The 18,062-nt window shown below is 43.6% G+C and overlaps 1 protein-coding gene across 3 annotated transcripts in view; it reads left to right on the forward strand.

Moving 5' to 3' along the window:
• Positions 1–18,062, forward strand: part of GRB10 (growth factor receptor bound protein 10) — a 91,295-nt gene that overhangs the window by 29,652 nt on the left and 43,581 nt on the right. For 2 of the 3 annotated variants that reach the window (XM_079949621.1, XM_079949623.1), the window contains exon 3: positions 13,938–14,034. The exons of the other annotated variant lie outside the window; for it this stretch is intronic. In XM_079949621.1, the coding sequence (XP_079805747.1) occupies positions 13,938–14,034 (97 nt within the window). The remainder of the gene's footprint in view (positions 1–13,937; positions 14,035–18,062) is intronic. 3 annotated transcript variants of the gene reach the window in all.

Below are 18,062 nucleotides of genomic sequence, written 5' to 3' on the forward strand. Positions count from 1 at the left end.
TGGTCGCTGGTCTCAGCTTTTGTAGCTGGAGTCTCTTTGCTCACTCACATTAGAGGATAAATGGCTCAGGCATACCTGCTCAGAGGTAGTAATGAGGTGAGAGAAGATGTTCAGCCCTTTTCTAGCACTCATTTGGTATAAAAGACATCACAAAGTGAGCAGTTGCTGCAGTTATTATGGCAAACCACTAAAACAAATGGCACTTTAGTCGGATTATTTTCTCATTAGGACCAGCGTTGCAAGAAATCCTGTCCTGTGCGCACTTACTTGTAAATAAGTCACATTAAACTTGCTGTCCTAACCATTTAAGGCTGCAGAAGCTATACTAACAACAGGCACTGCTTATAGGGACTGGCAGTGGATTCCTGCCACAATAGCTGCACATTGCACAGAGTGAGTCCCACTGCTTTGCATGAGGAATGCTCCCTGGGAAGTGTTTACAGGACGCCAGCCTCAATTCATTACTCTTGAAAAGTGCCACACAGGCCTTCTAACAAGGGCTCCCAGGTACTTTTAGAATCATGGGAAAATATTAATATCCCACTCCCCACTTAATGCAGTTCTACACCTTTTTTCTAAAATGCGGAATACTAAGCCGACGAGAAGCTGGAGAGCAGGATCTGAAATGTCCATTTGGCCACTGTGTGGCCTTGGCTTGGTCACCATCCCTTAGGCCAGACTCAGGCAACCTCGGCCCTCCAAATGTTTTGGGGCTACAACTCCCATGATTCCTAGCTAACAGGACCAGTGGTCAGGGATGATGGGAATTGTAGTCTCAAAAAAACCATCTGGAGGGCCGAGGTTGCCTATGCTTGCCTTAGGCTAAGCTCTCTCATGGGCCTGTTGTGAGGAGAACACGGGGAAAATGAGAACCAGGAGTGCTACCTTGAGTTCTTTTGAGGAGAAAAGAGAGAGATAAATGCCATACTGATGGATGTTTTCCTCCAGCCTGCCTGCCCTGATTTTGAATAGGGAGAGGGTTGGGGTGGGGTAGGTTGGAAGCCACGGGGTGGAGGGAAACCTGAAAATGAAGCAAAAAAATAATGTACACAATCAGACCCTGCACATGCAAGTTCTGACTTGGAATCATTCCCTGCGCGTATCCTACATTTTGTAATAGTATTTTAAATTTCCAAAGTGTGTTTGTCCTCACAACAACCACCCTGTAAAGTAGATCACAGTTGCAATTTTAGCAAAGCAATGACAAGGGTAGCAGTTGTGAGTTCAGGCCGAAGCGTATGTGGGAGACAACCAGAGGAAGTGTGGCTTTGAGATTTTCGAGAAAGTTTAATTTCTTTCCTTGCAGTTCTTCTCAGGAGATCTGCATCTTGCTTGCCCTAGGAAATTAGCAACCATTCTTGATCCTCCTTCCTCTCAGTGGAACTTGGGCTCTGGTTCCTAACCAGTGCTTTTCTTCTGGAAAATCATATTCTTGAGTACTCCCAGAAAAAAACCAACACTGTCCCTAACATAGATTTCCCTTCTGAGATTGGTGGATCTTTTTTCCTCCTCTGCACCTTTTGTTTGTGGAGCTTGTTTTGTCATACACAACTTGTACAAGTTTTGATTGTCTTGCATTTAGGTGAGGGATTTAGGGCCAAACCTGGCCTAAAATGAGAAATATGCTCCTGCGGGGTTAGGAGACCTTTGTGTGGTGCAAGAGATTCTTTAACCTTTTCCTGCCTCCATTGTCCGAGACGGATTCTCCTCTTCACCCCCCGTGCTTGGTACATGTAAAGGAACAAAGCATTGTGAATGGCAGGGGGGGGGGCGGCAGGATTTCAACCCGAGACTGCAGGAGAACCAAAGGGGTTAAAGCCTGCTTTGCTGCAGTCCTGATCTAGCTCAGAAGCACGCTAGCTATTTATTCGTTTTTAAAAAGCACGAAAACTCAGCTATGCAAGGGCAAACTATGTGACAAGTATTGCATTTAGTTTGGCCTTCCAGTTAGGAGCTAGAAGTTGTGTTTAGGAGGTTGATCCTGGTTCTAAGTTCCTTGCTAAGTTCTGTGTGCCGTTTATGTACCTCCTCATAAAAGCTGTGCTTGCTGATCCAGGAACTTTCCTTTAATCCATTTGCTGCTCAAACTCATTCCCTTGGAAACTATCTCTAATCTTGTGGGGATTAAATGAAAAACAAAAACCACCGCCACCCTCTCCTCTTTGCCGTGTTCAGGAGGTCTTTCCAAAACTCTGTCTCTTTGGTTTAGAAAATAATGCAGCAGTGAGAATTGGCAGCACTTCGCTCGTGTTCCTGGAAGTTCAGATTGGAGTTCCAGAATTTCTCAGAAAACAGGGATGACTTACGGCGTGTGCATTCCTATTCTTATGCAATTGGGAGTCACAGCAGTAATCGAGCACAGTCACTTGAACTCTTTATTCAGTTAAGGAGGAAATGAACGTTATAACATAGTGATTTAATCAGTGACTCTTATTCCAGTATAGGGATTCATCATGAAGTTACTAAAAGAAGCTTGAGGGGAAGTTCAGAGTTCAGTTCCTCTGCTCCTCCCTCCCTCTCCATCCCACCCCTCCGCTCATGTAAGCACCAGAAGTAAAGGCATTAAATTATCTCTTGTTTCCTGCAAGCTGGAACAAACATATTCAGTCTTTCCAGAACTAGGACCCCCTTTTGTGACGCACCTTGGATCAGGCCACAGCCCACCAGCTGAAGACCAGGGAGCTAGAAGATACGCCTTGATGTGAATAACACATAATTTTGTGGAAGAGGGAGGCGAAAGTGAAAGACTTCAGCTTCTAATTCAAATGCAGTCTCTGTGTAGACATGAACCCAGAATACCAGTTGCCATATTTCAAAAAGTGACAATGGGGTGTGTGGGGTTTTTTTTTGGGGGGGGGGGGGAGTCTCTGAACTTTTTTTTTGCAAAATCTCAAAAAAATGAAGTTTTTGAGCTTTTAGTTACATTAGCCATAGCAATAAAATAAAATGTACTGAAGATAGGGGTAAAAACTTAACTATGCAAAATACATTCTGGAGGTTTACATCAATCCTCAAATAATAAATCTTATTCTAAGTGTCCCTGCTAAAATCTTTGCAGTCACCTGATTATCTTGTTCTGCTAGAAGAAGGACACAGTGGCATTGGTTGAGCAGCCCGGCATGGACAGTAGTAGAGAGGTAAAAACCTCACGCCTTAAATCTTTATAAAGAGGGCAAGCCAGCAGTACATGAGCTCCTGATTCAATCCTGCCATCTATCTCCACATGGACATAACATTTTCCAGCTGAATTTCTTTTGAAATCAACCCTCAAGTACAGCTGAAGGCAGTATATTTAATCTTGCGTAAGTGAAAGCGTGTCTGTATTTTGGAATTGTTAAATTTTGCAAATAGGGTGCCAATATATCAAAATGACTAGGCAGAAAATAATCATACCATGGACAAAATTTCCATATTGTGTCCAAATTATTTTGTTGCTCGATATCATATAGGCGCTGTCAAATTAAATTAAGTTTTTGAGCTATTTTTAAGGAAATTCACCAAAATACAAACTTCTGACATGGGTTGTCATACAACCTGAACATCTCAGCAATTTCTGCCCGGACACTGTATCCGACTGCCATATTCCGGCTACATCTAGGAAATTCCGGATGTGTGACAGCCCTAGGCAAGACCTGCTGTTGGGAACCTTTCCTGATATCATAGAATCATAGAATCATAGAGTTGGAAGAGACCACAAGGGCCATCGAGTCCAACCCCCTGCCAAGCAGGAAACACCATCAGAGCACTCCTGACATATGGTTGTCAAGCCTCTGCTTAAAGACCTCCAAAGAAGGAGACTCCACCACACTCCTTGGCAGCAAATTCCACTGTCAAACAGCTCTTACTGTCAGGAAGTTCTTCCTAATGTTTAGGTGGAATCTTCTTTCTTGTAGTTTGGAACCATTGCTCCGTGTCCGCTTCTCTGGAGCAGCAGAAAACAACCTTTCTCCCTCCTTTATGTGACATCCTTTTATATGAGATTTCCTCCAGCCCTCAATCATTTTAGTGGTTCTGTTTTTCACCTTTTTTGGCTCTCCAGTATCCTTTTTGAGGTGTGGCAACCAGAACCTCCATCCCATGGTCCTAATTTGGTGTGGTGTAGTCTCAGTGTGGCCCATGAGGCAGTTTGCCTGAAACCCACTTGCCCCCATACCGAATGCCATATGGGGCCAGGGCACCCTCAAGAACCTGGGGTCAGCTGTGCTGCTGAGTTCTCCATGGGGAGAACAAGCGGAGTTCAACTCAGCTGATAGCAGTGTTGATGGATGGTTTCTGGACCTGGCAGAGCTGCTAGGGGGCATGGGAATGGGTGCCCAACTATGTTGTCCCCCCCCCCATTTTTTTTTAATTGGTTTCCCAAAATTTTAAACAAACAAACAAACATACATACATCTTAACTGTACTTGATCCAATCTTAGTAACATTGTTAAGTGACTTCCTCAAATTCCCCTGGCTGCATTTCAGTGTATATCATTGTAACAGTTTTCCAAAACCTATTTTCTCATAAAATTAACTTAATCACTTAACCTCTTACTTTGTTTTCATTTTGACTTTAAACATATTATTCTCTAAAAGCACATAATTAAGTCCTAAGCCTATCTGGAATTTGCAAGCTTTTCCAATTAAACTATCTTAGCATATTTAACTAAATAGTCTTCGAATTTCATCCGTTCTTCCTGGTACTCCTCCTCCTCCTGGTCGCGGACTCCAACCATGGTTTTTTTGGGTTTTCTCTGTCAACCTCTTTCCTTGCAAAGATGACTATGGACACAAAAGTCCATTACAGATGACCTATGTAGTCAATATGATGGATGGCAGCCACAGTCCTATTGGTTTTCTATCTGTTTTTATTTGTTGAGTTTGTATGGCCCATGAATCTTGAGTTACTGTGGGGCGAGTCAGGGAGGCTGCCTGGCCTTAGCTTCAGTTGGGTTCTCTTTGTGTCCCTTTAAGGCAGAAATCTTACAGATCAGTGTGCACACCTAAAGTGACAATTTGGCTTTGTGCTTTGTGCTAAACTACCACACGGTTTGGGCACAGAAATGTGTGTGCTTGTATGTTAATATTATTATTAAAAATTGTTATTATTCATAATATATGTAACACATGCTTAATTAAAACACAACCAATTATATGCGTATATGCTTTTAAAACAACAGCAGCAAATTTATAAAATCAATTCGAATCCAGTACAGATACCAACCGGGAATTGGAGCTTGTTGAAAGAAGAATGTGTTTATTGGGTGCTGAAAAGAAAATGGAGAAGGGCACCTTTCTGATATATAAAGGGAAGGAGCTATATGTTTGACACTTATAGGTATCCTGGTCCCAAGCTGCACAGATATAAACACCTTGAACTTTGCTTGGTAGCTAACTGCCAAGCAGTGCATTTGCCCCTACAATGGCATGATGTGGTGGTGGAATTCCACCCCAGGGAGCAGTTGAGCCACCGCATTTTGCACCAGCTGCAGCCCCACATAGAGCACATTGCAATAACTAGCCTGGAGGTTGCCCGTACATGGGTGACAGTGCTCAGGCTATCGTGATCCAGAAACGGCCATCACTGCCTTGCCAACTGAAGCTGGTAAAAGGCTCTCGGAGCCAAGGAGGTCGCCTGGGCCTCTAGCAAGCGACATGGATCCAAGGGCACCCCCAGACTGCACAGGGAGTACAGCTCCATCCAAAGCAGGCAGTTGACCAATTATCCTGACTCAAGAACCGCCCGCCCACGATGCCTGTGTCGTGCCATTATTCAGAGTCCGTTTAGTGGCACTTGTCCATCCTACCGCTGAGTCCAGGCAGCAGTCCAGGGCTTGCACGGCCTCTCCTGATTCAGATGCTACTGAGAAATAGAGCTGGGTATTGCGCCAACGACAAATGCATCAACTTTTATATGTAAACCGTCATACTCAGTGTTTGTCCCATGGATATCTGCTTCTGTTCCTCAAGTTTTGTGCAGTCCAGTCCAGTCCAGTGGTACCTCGGGTTACAGACGCTTCAGGTTACAGACTCCACTAACCCAGAAATGGGAACGCAGATGGCGCTGTGGGTAAAAGCCTCAGCGCCTAGGGCTTGCCGATCGAAAGGTCGGCGGTTCGAATCCCTGCGGCGGGGTGCGCTCCCGTCGTTCGGTCCCAGCGCCTGCCAACCTAGCAGTTCGAAAGCACCCCTGGGTGCAAGTAGATAAATAGGGACCGCTTACTAGCGGGAAGGTAAACGGCGTTTCCGTGTGCGGCTCCGGCTCTGGCCAGAGCAGCGATGTCACGCTGGCCACGTGACCCGGAAGTGTCTCCGGACAGCGCTGGCCCCCGGCCTCTTGAGTGAGATGGGCGCACAACCCCAGAGTCTGTCAAGACTGGCCCGTACGGGCAGGGGTACCTTTACCTTTACCTTAACCCAGAAATAGTACCTCGGGTTAAGAACTTTGCTTCAGGATGAGAACAGAAATCGCACGGCATTGGCAGCGGGAGGCCCCATTAGCTAAAGTGGTACCTCAGGATAAGAACAGTTTCAGGTTAAGAACAGACCTCCAGAACAAATTAAGTTTTTAACCCGAGGTACCACTGTAACAGCAGTCCCAGCAGTCACCAGCTTTTGTTTCAGATAACTTGGAAGTATTTTGTCCACTTTGTAAATTGCTGGCCTACTGAAATTCGAACGGGCAGAGAACAAGCTGACCCTGTTCCTGTCACGAGGGCCCCACTTTCCCAAATGGTTTACCCTGGGAATATTTTCATGGAGGATCATTTGGGTACTGCAAGCTTACTTAACGTACTTGATACATCCCTCATTTGATATTGTTATTGGTGATATATATATATTAAGTAAATATATAAGTGGTAGTGATCTCTCACAATTTTCTTCATTTTTCTTCTTGAGGCATTGAATTTGATAGCTGCCACAGTGCAGCATTGCTCCATCTATAGATAACGTCAAATGGCATAACAAATGCTTTAACTAGCCTTTGTCAGGAACGTTGGGGAGGGTTGAAATCGATTAGCTTTCCCTCGTTTCGTGTGCGCAGAGGCACGTTAGTAACAGCACACAAGGAAACGTCTCTCCCCAAAACCACACTGGTAATTGCGGGAGCCTCGTGAAATTGGAGGAAAGTTAATGCAGCAGTTTCAGTGTGTTCATGAAGTATTAAAAGAGCCATTGTAGTTGCTTCTGCAGAAGTGCTGGAATGTATTTCTTTCCAGAGCATTGCAGTAATTTCCTTTTGTTTCAAGTGTGTCAATAGCCCAAATTGAGGGGGGAGGGAGCAAAAGAACAAAATGAGCTGTTGCAGAGGAGTAGAAAATGAAGTACTCCCTGTGAATTTTGGAGGCAACTGGCAGTGTGAAGGGCTCGCCTGCCAGGAGGAGAATAGTGCCAGTTCATGATAACTGCTGTTCCTTGTTGGTGCGTGCTCTCTCAGTCTTTCCCCTCTATATATGTAGCTTGCATTTAATTTGGTTCTTATTTTAGATGGATAGCTTTGATTAGTTTTGGATTCAGAAGACAACAGAAAATTACTGTAAAAGTACTTATTCAGTGTGTGCAATGTCTGATTAGATCTTTTATCCATATTTATTTGCTTTCCTTCAAGGAGCTTTTTCTTTGAATTTGAAAAATACCCCTTTCCTGAAGATTACCACTTTGTGGCAGTGCAAGTCATAAAGACTGCTGGGAGGGCTGTGGATATTTGCCTGTACTTTCCTTCTCTCCCTCCCTTTCTCACATTCTCCCCTTCTTTTTGCCTAATTATGGGGCCTGGTAGTCTTTTGCTTCTGCACAAGTCTTTTTCCTAGCCAGCATGGCTCTTGCCAGTCCACAGAAGCTGCAGACATTGCAGTTTGGAGCAAACAAGGGTTTGCAGGCACTGGTGTAGAAGTAATGCATAGTCTCATGGTCAACTGAAAAATGAAACCATGTGTGCAAAGAATTTGCACCCAAAAGCTGAAGGGATGATGTAGGGCTACAAGCCTCTTCCTCTCTATAACCATGGTTTAGCGATCAGGCAGTGTTGTTGTAGAATCAGAAGAGCTGGAGGCTGCATCTATCCCAGTCCCTTGCAATACAGGAGAGACATTGCTACAGCATTCTTGATAAGTGACCTTCCAATTGTTGCTTAAAAGTTCCTCAGGAAAGACAGCCCACCTCCCCAAGAACACTGTTCCACTGCCTAGATGTTTGCAGGGTCAATAACCTCTTCCTAATGTCTAGTTTAGGGACACGGGTGGCGCTGTGGTCTAAACCACAATCGGAAGGTCGGCACTTTGAATCCCCACGACAGGGTGAGCTCCCGTTGTTCAGTCCCTGCTCCTGCCCACCTAGCAGTTTGAAAGCACGTCAAAGTGCAAGTAGATAAACAGGTACCGCTCTGGCGGGAAGGTAAACGGCGTTTCCGTGCACTGCTCTGGTTTTGGTGTTCCATTGCGCCAGAAGTGGCTTGGTCATGCTGGCCACATGACCTGGAAAAACTGTCTGCGGACAAACACCGGCTCCCTCGGCCTGTAAAGCGAGATGAGTGCCACAACCCCAGAGTCATCTGCAACTGGACTTAACTGTCAGGGGTCCTTTACCTTTTAATGTTTAGTTTAAACCCCTTTTCTTGTAAGTTGAACCTGTTGGTTAGGGTCCTGTCCTCTGGAGCAGCGTAAACAACCACTCCATCAAAGTGACAGCGCTTCAGGTATTTGAGTACAGTACTGCTATCATATTAAGTATAATAATTTTATTATTTATGTGCCGCCCATCTGACAGGGTTAGCCCTGCCACTCAGGGCAACTCCCAACAAAATATTGACAACACAATCTCACCACTTAATTGTGTTTTCCCCCAGACTAAACATAACTGAAGCCTTCAGCCTTTCTTCATAAGGCTTGGTGACCATCTTGGTTGCTTTTCCTCTGGACACATTCTAGTTGGTCAATATCCTTCCTAAACTGTGGTGCTCAGAGCTGGACACAGTATTTCAAGTCTGAAGAAATACAGAGTGATATCATGGTCTGGACCACTGGACTTCACTTGATGCAGCCTAACATAGTTTTTGCCTTTTCAGCTGCTGCATCGCCTGCTAACATGTTTAGCTTGTGGTTTAGTAAATCGCCTAGGCTTTTTCACATGTATGGTTGTGTCAAGCCAGGTGTAAGTCACCCTCTTAATGCAGTGGAGCTACCATTTCCCGGTTCTTCCTCCTGCTCTGAACAAAGTTTCAAAATACCTTTTTGTTATTTTTAACATCTCTTCTAAGCCTAAGCTCATTCTGACCTTCCGTTGGTTTCCTGACGCTCTCCCTACAAGCTTTGGCTACTGATTGGTACTGCCTTTCCTTGCAAGGTTTTTGGGAAAAGATGCACGAGTTCTGATCTTAACCCTGGGTTCAGGCTGAAGTGAAGCAAGAACAAAACGCTTTAAGAACAGACACAAAGGTTGGGAGAATTGAGAAGCAGAGGAAGAAAGGCTTTGATGGCTGGAGGTTTTGGAGACCTAAATGGTGGGTTCGAGGCAGGTAGCAAAAATTGTGTTGTTGATGTTTTTGTAGACTGTGTTTGGGTTTTTTAGTCCACAAGTCATATAGGACAACTGTGGATGAATTTTACTATAAAACGGTCTAATGGCAGATTCCATCTTTTTAAGAAAACCTTTTGAAAGCTTGTTGATGAAGGGAAACAATAGCTTTGTGTAATACTGAAGGGTGAATTTCATGTTCAGTTTTGAGTTTATTCTCAAGCTAATGTACATCTCTCATGCAGTTGACATTTCATTTTTTTCTATTACAACATTTTAATTAAAATTAATATTTCCTCTTTTTCAGTACCATCTCTGTCACTCGGTATTAGTTAGAAATGCAGCTGTTTCTCTATTCCCTAAACTGCATCAAGCAGTTAGGAATAACCACATGCATTGACCAGTTATTTATTAGAAGTCTAGTAGGCATTGACAAGGCAAACAAGAAGTTATCTTTTTGGAATTCCAATACCTTATTCCTTCTTTAAATAAATATTTGGTGTGGGTTTTGAGTAGAGTGACTGTAGACTTTTAGCAATGCATTCCATGTTCTTGATACACCATTTTCCTTTTCCAAACGGAGTAAGTATAAGTAAAGCAGTACAGTGGTACCTCGGGTTACAGACGCTTCAGGTTACAGACTCCGCTAACCCAGAAATAGTACCTCAGGTTAAGAACTTTGCTTCAGGATGAGAACAGAAATCGTGCTCCGGCGGCGCGGCAGCAGCAGGAGGCCCCATTAGCTAAAGTGGTACCTCAGATTAAGAACAGTTTCAGGTAAAGAACGGACCTCCAGAATGAATTAAGTTCTTAACCCGAGCTACCACTATACTTTAAAACCAGACATACACAACTGTGGAGAAAACACAGTGACAACTGTTGCTGTTTGCCACCTCATCAAAATGATTCAAAACCACTTTCTGTATCTCATTTACAAATTGCAACAAATCGAGTCAGATTGGGCAATTGGAATTGATACTAGTCAAATAAAAGAAAACTCAAGCTGTACTCCCACCCCCCTCAATGATTAGCCCTAGGAAGCACATATGTTTTTGACCACAGCACATGCCTTCATTTTTAAAAAATCTAAACCAGAGGTGAGGCGCCATTTTTTGGTTTAAGCTGGTGGCTGCATCCCTTCAGGGGAAAGTCATCAGGAGTGTGGGCTCATCAGGACCATATTTTGCAAAGGTGCTCTGCAGAGTAGTGCAACAAACCCTCACCTTAAAGCTGAAATATCTGGAAACCGCTACTGGTCATTTGGTCTAAAACAGGGGTCAGCAAACTTTTGCAGCAGGGGGCCAGTCCACTGTTCCTCAGACCTTGTGAGGGGCCGGACTATATATATATATATATTTGGGGGGGAATGAATGAATTCCTATGCTTTTTAAATAAAAGGACACATTCTACTCATGTAAAAACACGCTGGTTCCCAGACCATCCACGGGCTGGATTGAGAAGGCGACTGGGCTGGACCTGGCCCCCTACTCATGGTCTAAAACCTCCTGATTCCCTTGTGTCAGTTATTTTCTTGAAGGTGTCTTGTATAATTGGATCAAATGGGCAATGTGAATTTATTTTATGGTGGGTAATGTTTTAAAAGTAGGGTCTGAAGCAGCATTTAACTCACTGCAGCAGTGAAGTCAAATGAAAGCATCCCTTGAGTTTTGACTAAAAATCTTTATTGCTAGAAGGAAGACAGTATTCATTTCCCCAAGTATAAATATATGGCGAGATATTGCAAGCCTGGTCTCTCTGCGCACAGAATATTTGCAGCCTGGGCAGGGATTGGGCACGACACAGAACACTTTCTAATCTTCTGACCTTGCTCCTATGTCCACCTAGATTGCTGTTGCAGTTGGCAACCTGCTGTTATTTGTCTTTAAACACCTTGTATAAATATAGACGGTGAAATGATACGTAGGTGAATGTCTGAGCACAGTACAAAACCTCCTCAGGCAAAATAAACTGCATTTTCTGAGGACAAAATTAAGGCGCATTTCAGTGTACAACTGAAATCTGGATTTAGGGGGTGAGCCTCTGGGATAATGAGTGCCCCGTTTCTCTGTGGAGGTTTAGTGTTGCCTGTGACCAACCCAGACTCAAATGAAACTGAGCACACTTCTAAACTTGCATTGAGCAGCTCACCGTGGTTTTTTCTTTTGTTTTTTTTAGTGTGCCAGGTTTAATTTTAACCTAGGTTGTGAAAGGTCACGTGCAACGCCCAATGGTTGTGGGTAGTGATGTTAAATTCTACAGAAAAATCTTTTGAAGAATATTCTCGATTAATGAGAATATTAGAAAATTTTCATTTAAAATAGGAGAATATTCACTGGTGATGGCACCAATAATTGTCATGTTAAGGTTTGGTATGAGGAAACTCAGTATAGTGGTACCTCGGTTTAAGAACAGCCCGGTTTAAGAACGATTTGGTTTACAAACTCCGCAAAACCAAAAATAGTGTCCCGGTTTGAGAACTTTACCTCGGTCTAAGAACGGAATCCGAATGGTGGAAGGGCACCAGTGGTGGGAGGCCTCATTAGGGAAAGCGTGCCTCGGTTTAAGAATGGTTTTGGTTTAAGAACGGACTTCTGGAACGGATTAAGTTCGTAAACTGAGGTACCACTGTAGTTAAGTCATATTTTATTATTCCATTGGAACATGTACATGTTATAGGACAAGTCAAAAAGTACAACTGGCATGTTAAGGTTTGATATATGTAAATTCAGTAATAGGCTATCTTATTCTTCTAATGGCTGTAACACTTAATAACTGTTTTGGTGACTAAAACAGCTTGATAAATAAAACTATATGCATACATATAAAAGATAAGCCATTAACATTAAATATATTATGATTATATGGTAATATATTTCAGTATGTCAGTCTCTGGTAAATGGCACCTTGTACCACTGAATGGCAGTTCAAAAACCAGTTACTGGAACTAAATAAAAATATAGAAACGTCAACTATTTAAATCAAGGCCAACTCATATGCTGTTACACATAATTGTATAGGCCTAGGTACTTTAAAATATCACGCTGTATGGCCACGGGTATAGAATTGCTAAGAATAAGGTCACACCAAAATAGAAAAAAAGACTATTACATATATAGTGGTATCTTGATTTGCAAACAGTCTGGTTTGCATACATTTTGGATTACAAACACATCAAACCCGGAAGCTCGTGTCCTGGTTTCCAAACTTTTTTTGGATTATAACCCATTTTTTTGGATTCCGAACGAATTTTTTTGGGGAGGCCCCATTGGCGAAAGTGCACCTTGGGTTACAACCTGTTTTGGTTTACAAACGGACCTCTGGAACGGATTATGGTTGTAAACCAATGCACCACTGTAGTTGAAATACATATGAATTCAAATGTTCATCAAATTAAATGAATAGCATTTTTTTTTAAAAAAAAAAACATTTTTTTTTTTGTAGCTCACATTTCAGAGCTGCTAGTGGTGAATGACACAATGCCTAGTAATGTTACTGGATTAAAAATAAATAAATCAATATTCATTACTTACACTGGCAATATCACAGCTTGACTTATTATTTACTAGATTTTTTAAATGTGGGTTGTAAAACTGGTTCTTTCATTGGAATTTACAGTTTGTGGAGAATATTCTCCGTAGAATTTTCTAGCAGAGAGTATTCTTGAGAATATTCTCATTCTTGAGAATATTCTTACCTCACATCACTAGTTGTGGATCAGGAAAACTTACAAAGATGAAGGGAATAGCGCAGGAGGGCACACACATTTGGGTTCCACTTCAGGCAGCAAGATGTTTGGGGAAAGTAATGCACATAATGCCTAAGCCATTTCATTTCTGGAGCCATTTCATTTCAGTGCCTCTGTCCCCTTTGATTGCCTCATATCTTCCAGGATATGGCCCTGGCATTCCAGACAGATTCCAGGGACTGTTAGTTGCTAGGAAAGATCCCTTTACCATATGGTCCACAGTGTAGGCCTGATGACAGCAGTTGATCTGCACAGATTTGTAGGGTGTGAACTGTAACCGAAATTCAGCCAAGGCTTGCTCTTGCTTTTCTGTTAATTTATGAATAAAACAAGTAGAAAACAAGCTTGTTCCCTCTTCTATGCGATAGCCCTTGAGATATTTGAAGATGGCTTTCATATCTCCTCTCAGTCTCCTTTTTTCCAGGCTAAACATCCCAGCTCCTTCAACCGCTCCTCATCAGGCTTGGTTTCCAGGCCCTCCTACAGCAGGGGTGGGGACCCTTTGGCCCTCCAGGTGTTGCTGGACTACCACTCTCATCATCCTGACAAGGGCCGATGGGAGTTGGGGTTGAACAACGCCTGGAATGGCCCTGCTTGCTGCTTTATTTTCCATAAGAGACCAGTTCTCTTTATATTCTGAGCGGCAGAGGTTGTTCATGTCATTTCTGAATGAGATCTCCTGCTTTTTTCCTTTTGCTAGGACAGTGTAGATCAGACATCCGCACATACTCGACGTGATCTAGTGGAACCCGGATTCCAAGAACAGTCAAGCCGCCTCTCATTAAATCATCAAGGAGGTAAGAAGAACAGAGTTTAGCTGGCTGTGTTTCTCCATACGGGGGAGGAAAAAAAATCAAACTCAACAATAGCACAATATTTTCATTGGGAGAAACTACAAATCTGCAAAGAAGCGAACGCTTCTCCAGGTTGGCTACTAAGCAGGGAGAAGAGAGTGGGAATCTTCATGCAGTTGGTGACTGATACTAAGCATGAACTCATGTTCAAAGAAGATTCCTTCAGCCCTACTCTGTGCAGTGTGGCGATGGTTGGGAAGTGAGGTGTGTGTTTGGGGTCAGCGGGCGTGTTATGATATGTGGGCTTGCACATACATGCATTATCTGCCCTCATCCACCCTTCAAGAATTCACATGTTGGGGAAATGCTTCTGCCTCCTAACCATGGCTAATGGGAGAAGCGTTGCAGCCCATTTTGCATGTAGCACCACTCTAAAACCCTGGCTAAGTGAAAATGCCCGTGGGTATTCACAGGGGAAACTTTGGCTGCTCTGCTCCTTCCCTGGCCATGCAGCTGCAATGCTACTGGGAACTGTGCTCTGGTTTGGCTTAGCATTACATGCAAACTCAGGCTAATGGTTTGTCTCTCCCAGAGCGCAAGCAGTAAGCCAAGAATGAATTTTGACTACAGCCTGTGCTTTATCGGAACAATTCTCCACAAGCTGATGGTTGAAATTCATGTTCTCCTGGATCTTTTGTGTTGTGGTACAAAAAGAGGATGGGATGCGGGTGTAAACCACTGTGGTGTAAACCACTGAGCCTTGGGTTTGCCGATCGGAAGGTCGGCGGTTCAAATCCCCGCGACGGGGTGAGCTCCCGTTGCTCGGTCCCTGCTCCTGCCAACCTAGCAGTTCGAAAGCACACCAGTGCAAGTACATAAATGGGTACTGCTCTGGCAGGAAGGTAAACGGCGTTTCCGTGCACTGCTCTGGTTCTCTAGAAGTGGCTTAGTCATGCTGGCCACATGACCCAGGAAAACTGTCTGCGGACAAACGTCGGCTCCCTCGGCCAGTAAAGCGAGATGAGCACCACAACCCCAGAGTCGTTCGTGACTGGACTTAACTGTCAGGGGTCCTTTCTTTCTTTTCTTTTTACAAAAACAGGAGTGTCTATCAATAGTTGTCTCACTCACAGTAGCTGCCTTTTAGGGGAGAAAACCTGCTGATCTGTGAGAAATTCAGAATGTTTGGGACTAGTTCATTGTGATTTTAGGATAATCTGTTACAAGTGGTTTTGGGAAGTGGAGCTTAATTTTGAGATGGTTCATAGAATCATAGAGTTGGAAGAGACCACAAGGGCCATTGCGTCCAACCCCCTGCCAAGCAGGTTCATGTGAGGTTTCATATCAATGAGGAGAGAGATGATGTGTTCCTTATTAGCTTCCGGCACTGAGTCCTGGTTAACATGTCTGCATCACACAGAAGCTCACTCAGTACCTGAAGGAAGCATTTATTTCCAAAGTAGCAGCAGGCCGTCGTGCCTTAAGGTCTCCTAAACTACTCTTTGCCCCACGTTTCCAGCAAGGAGAGTTCACCCTCATGGCAGTATGTGTGCTGCTATGTGCAATTTGCCTGAACAAAGGCAAAAAACCAACAAGACCAAAAAACCTGGAAGGGGGCATTCCTTGCTCCTCCTATCAGAGAACAGCAACTCGTCTTCCTGCTGTGAGGAGTGGCAGCTCCAGACTTGCCTGATAACAGGGTGTGGCAATGGCTGGATCACGCGGCCTGGTTGCCTGTAGGTGCTCTGGGAATTGGCAGCCATTGGAGATGGCTCCTGAGGCTTCCCTTTCTGGTTTGGACGCAAGAACTGAGACAAAAGCAGTTTCTGAACAGCACAACAATTGCTCAGGTGCCTCAACGGTGCCATATGTTCGCATTTTTAAAAGTATTTTACATGCCACCTTACACCGTTCCTGCAAATGCTGTTAATGGGAAGACTGAAGTCAAAGGCAACTCTCTCCCAAATGCTTGGGAGTTTTTTTGTTTTTTAAAAAGCAGTATTAGGATCTCAGCTAGAATGTATACTGCAGATCCAGAAAGGCAAGGTGAGGTGACTGCCTCAAGAAGCAGGGTCCACAGCTACCCTCACCCCCTTCTTCCCTGGCGGGGAGGGGAGGGATGGCATGGCATTTTGGGGTCCATCTCAGGTGCCCAAATGTCTTGGACCAGCCCTGCATAAAGGTAGCACCCCAGGGCAAAGATAAGCAGAATCAAAGAAGCTCTTGGAATCAAGAAGGCTTTGTTTAGAAAATGAGAACAAGGGATGCTAAAAAAGAACTTTGAGGAGCAAATAAAGGAGGATAAGGAGATTGCAGAGAAGCTGAATGAATTGTTTGCATCTCCCGTCTGGGAAACTGAGGCAAATAGTAGGGACAATAGATAAAGTTCTGGGCCATGTTGACAAAATAAAAACTGGCATGTCACCAGATCCAGATGGCATCCACCCAAGAGTTCTTAAAGGACTCAAGTGTGAAATTGCTGATCTTCTAACAAAAATATCTTAAGACCAGCCTCTCTAATTCAGGATTGCCAAGTGCCCAATGTAATTCCAATTTCTGTGTTTTTTTTTTAAAAAAAAGATCTGGAGGAAGTCCTGAAACTTAAAGGCTTGATAGCCTAGTGTCTGTTCTGGGTAAACTAGTGGAAGGCATTGTTAGTAGAATTGCTAAGCATATAGAACAGGGATGAGAAACTTGCATCTCCTAGCAGGGTGACCGAAGAGCCATTGGCTCCCTATCCCTCATGCCAAAGGGCAGAACCGGCATGGCTTCTGCAAGTGAACCCTGGCTCAGTAACCTATTAGAGTGCTTTGAGAGGGCCAACAAGCCTGTTAGAGGTGATCCAGTTGACACTGTGCCTTTAGACATTTAAAAAGTTGTCGGCAATGCACCTCACCACCAAAGAGCCCTGAATAAGCTTGGGAATTCTGGAATAAGAGGAGAGGGCCCTCTTGTGGATCAGTAACTGGCCGAGAAACAGGAAGCAGAGAGCGGGAATCAATGGATAATTCTTCTAGTGGAGGGATGTACAAAGTGGAGTTCCCCAAAGACTGGTATGAGTGCTATGAAGCAAAATCATGGGTAGAGTAGTGCAAAAAACCCCTAATTTCATATGTGGCATTTGTATCTAATAGGAACCCCCAAGTTTCTTTTCCTACATATTTTGTTTCTTAAATGCTACGGGGGCACATCGTATGGCCATGTCCCGCACCCCAAAGAAGCATTGGTGTGAATGCACTTCAGTGCCATATCACATTTTCCCAAAGGTATGGCTATATCATGAATTAGAAGACGGAGCTGTTCTTAGTCTGCCCAGCCAGACGCTCAGCCTGGGATTCGCTTAAGCCTGGTTTCCAACTCTGGGAAGCCTTAGTCCTTTGTATGCCTTTTCAATTTCCAGTTCTAAACACAGGCTTGGTGAACGAACCTGAAAGAGTGTTTCAAGTACTAGCATATTATGAAATGTTTCAGTAATTTTTACTGGCATTCTAATTTAGTTGCTCTTATTTTCCTCAGTCATATCAGCTAGTTTGGCTTAAAATGTGCAAACAATCACTTATTTATTTATTTATTTATGAAGTCCTGGATTACAAATACTTGGTTCCTGAGAGTAAGTGCAAGTATTGTGTCTGCAATTTTCAAAGGAAGCACTGCCACCTGCTGGTTTCCTGGTTCAAATCCACCAGCCACCTTTTACTTTGTGCTGCTCTCCATCTCTGACAACTCTGCTTAATCCTGGTTGTAAAGATTCTAAGCAGAGCGCTACGAAAAACACACATGACCCCATATTTATTTTTTAAAAGTATTTATATACCGCTAAAGCGCAAAACATATTAAAGCAGTTTATAACAGTAGAAAGATAAAAGCCCCCCAAAATTAAAAGCATTAAAAACAAATTAAAAGCAAAAATGTTAAAAGCAAGCATCAGTAAACCATTGTGGGAGGTTTACTCTTAATTGCCTGCATAGACCAAGCAGAATAAAAGCTTTCAGCAGGCATTTAGAAGTTGGCACAGAAGATACCCACTGAAT

Source organism: Podarcis cretensis, assembly GCF_951804945.1.
Source record: "Podarcis cretensis genome assembly, chromosome: 13".
In the NCBI taxonomy this organism is placed as follows: domain Eukaryota; kingdom Metazoa; phylum Chordata; class Lepidosauria; order Squamata; family Lacertidae; genus Podarcis; species Podarcis cretensis.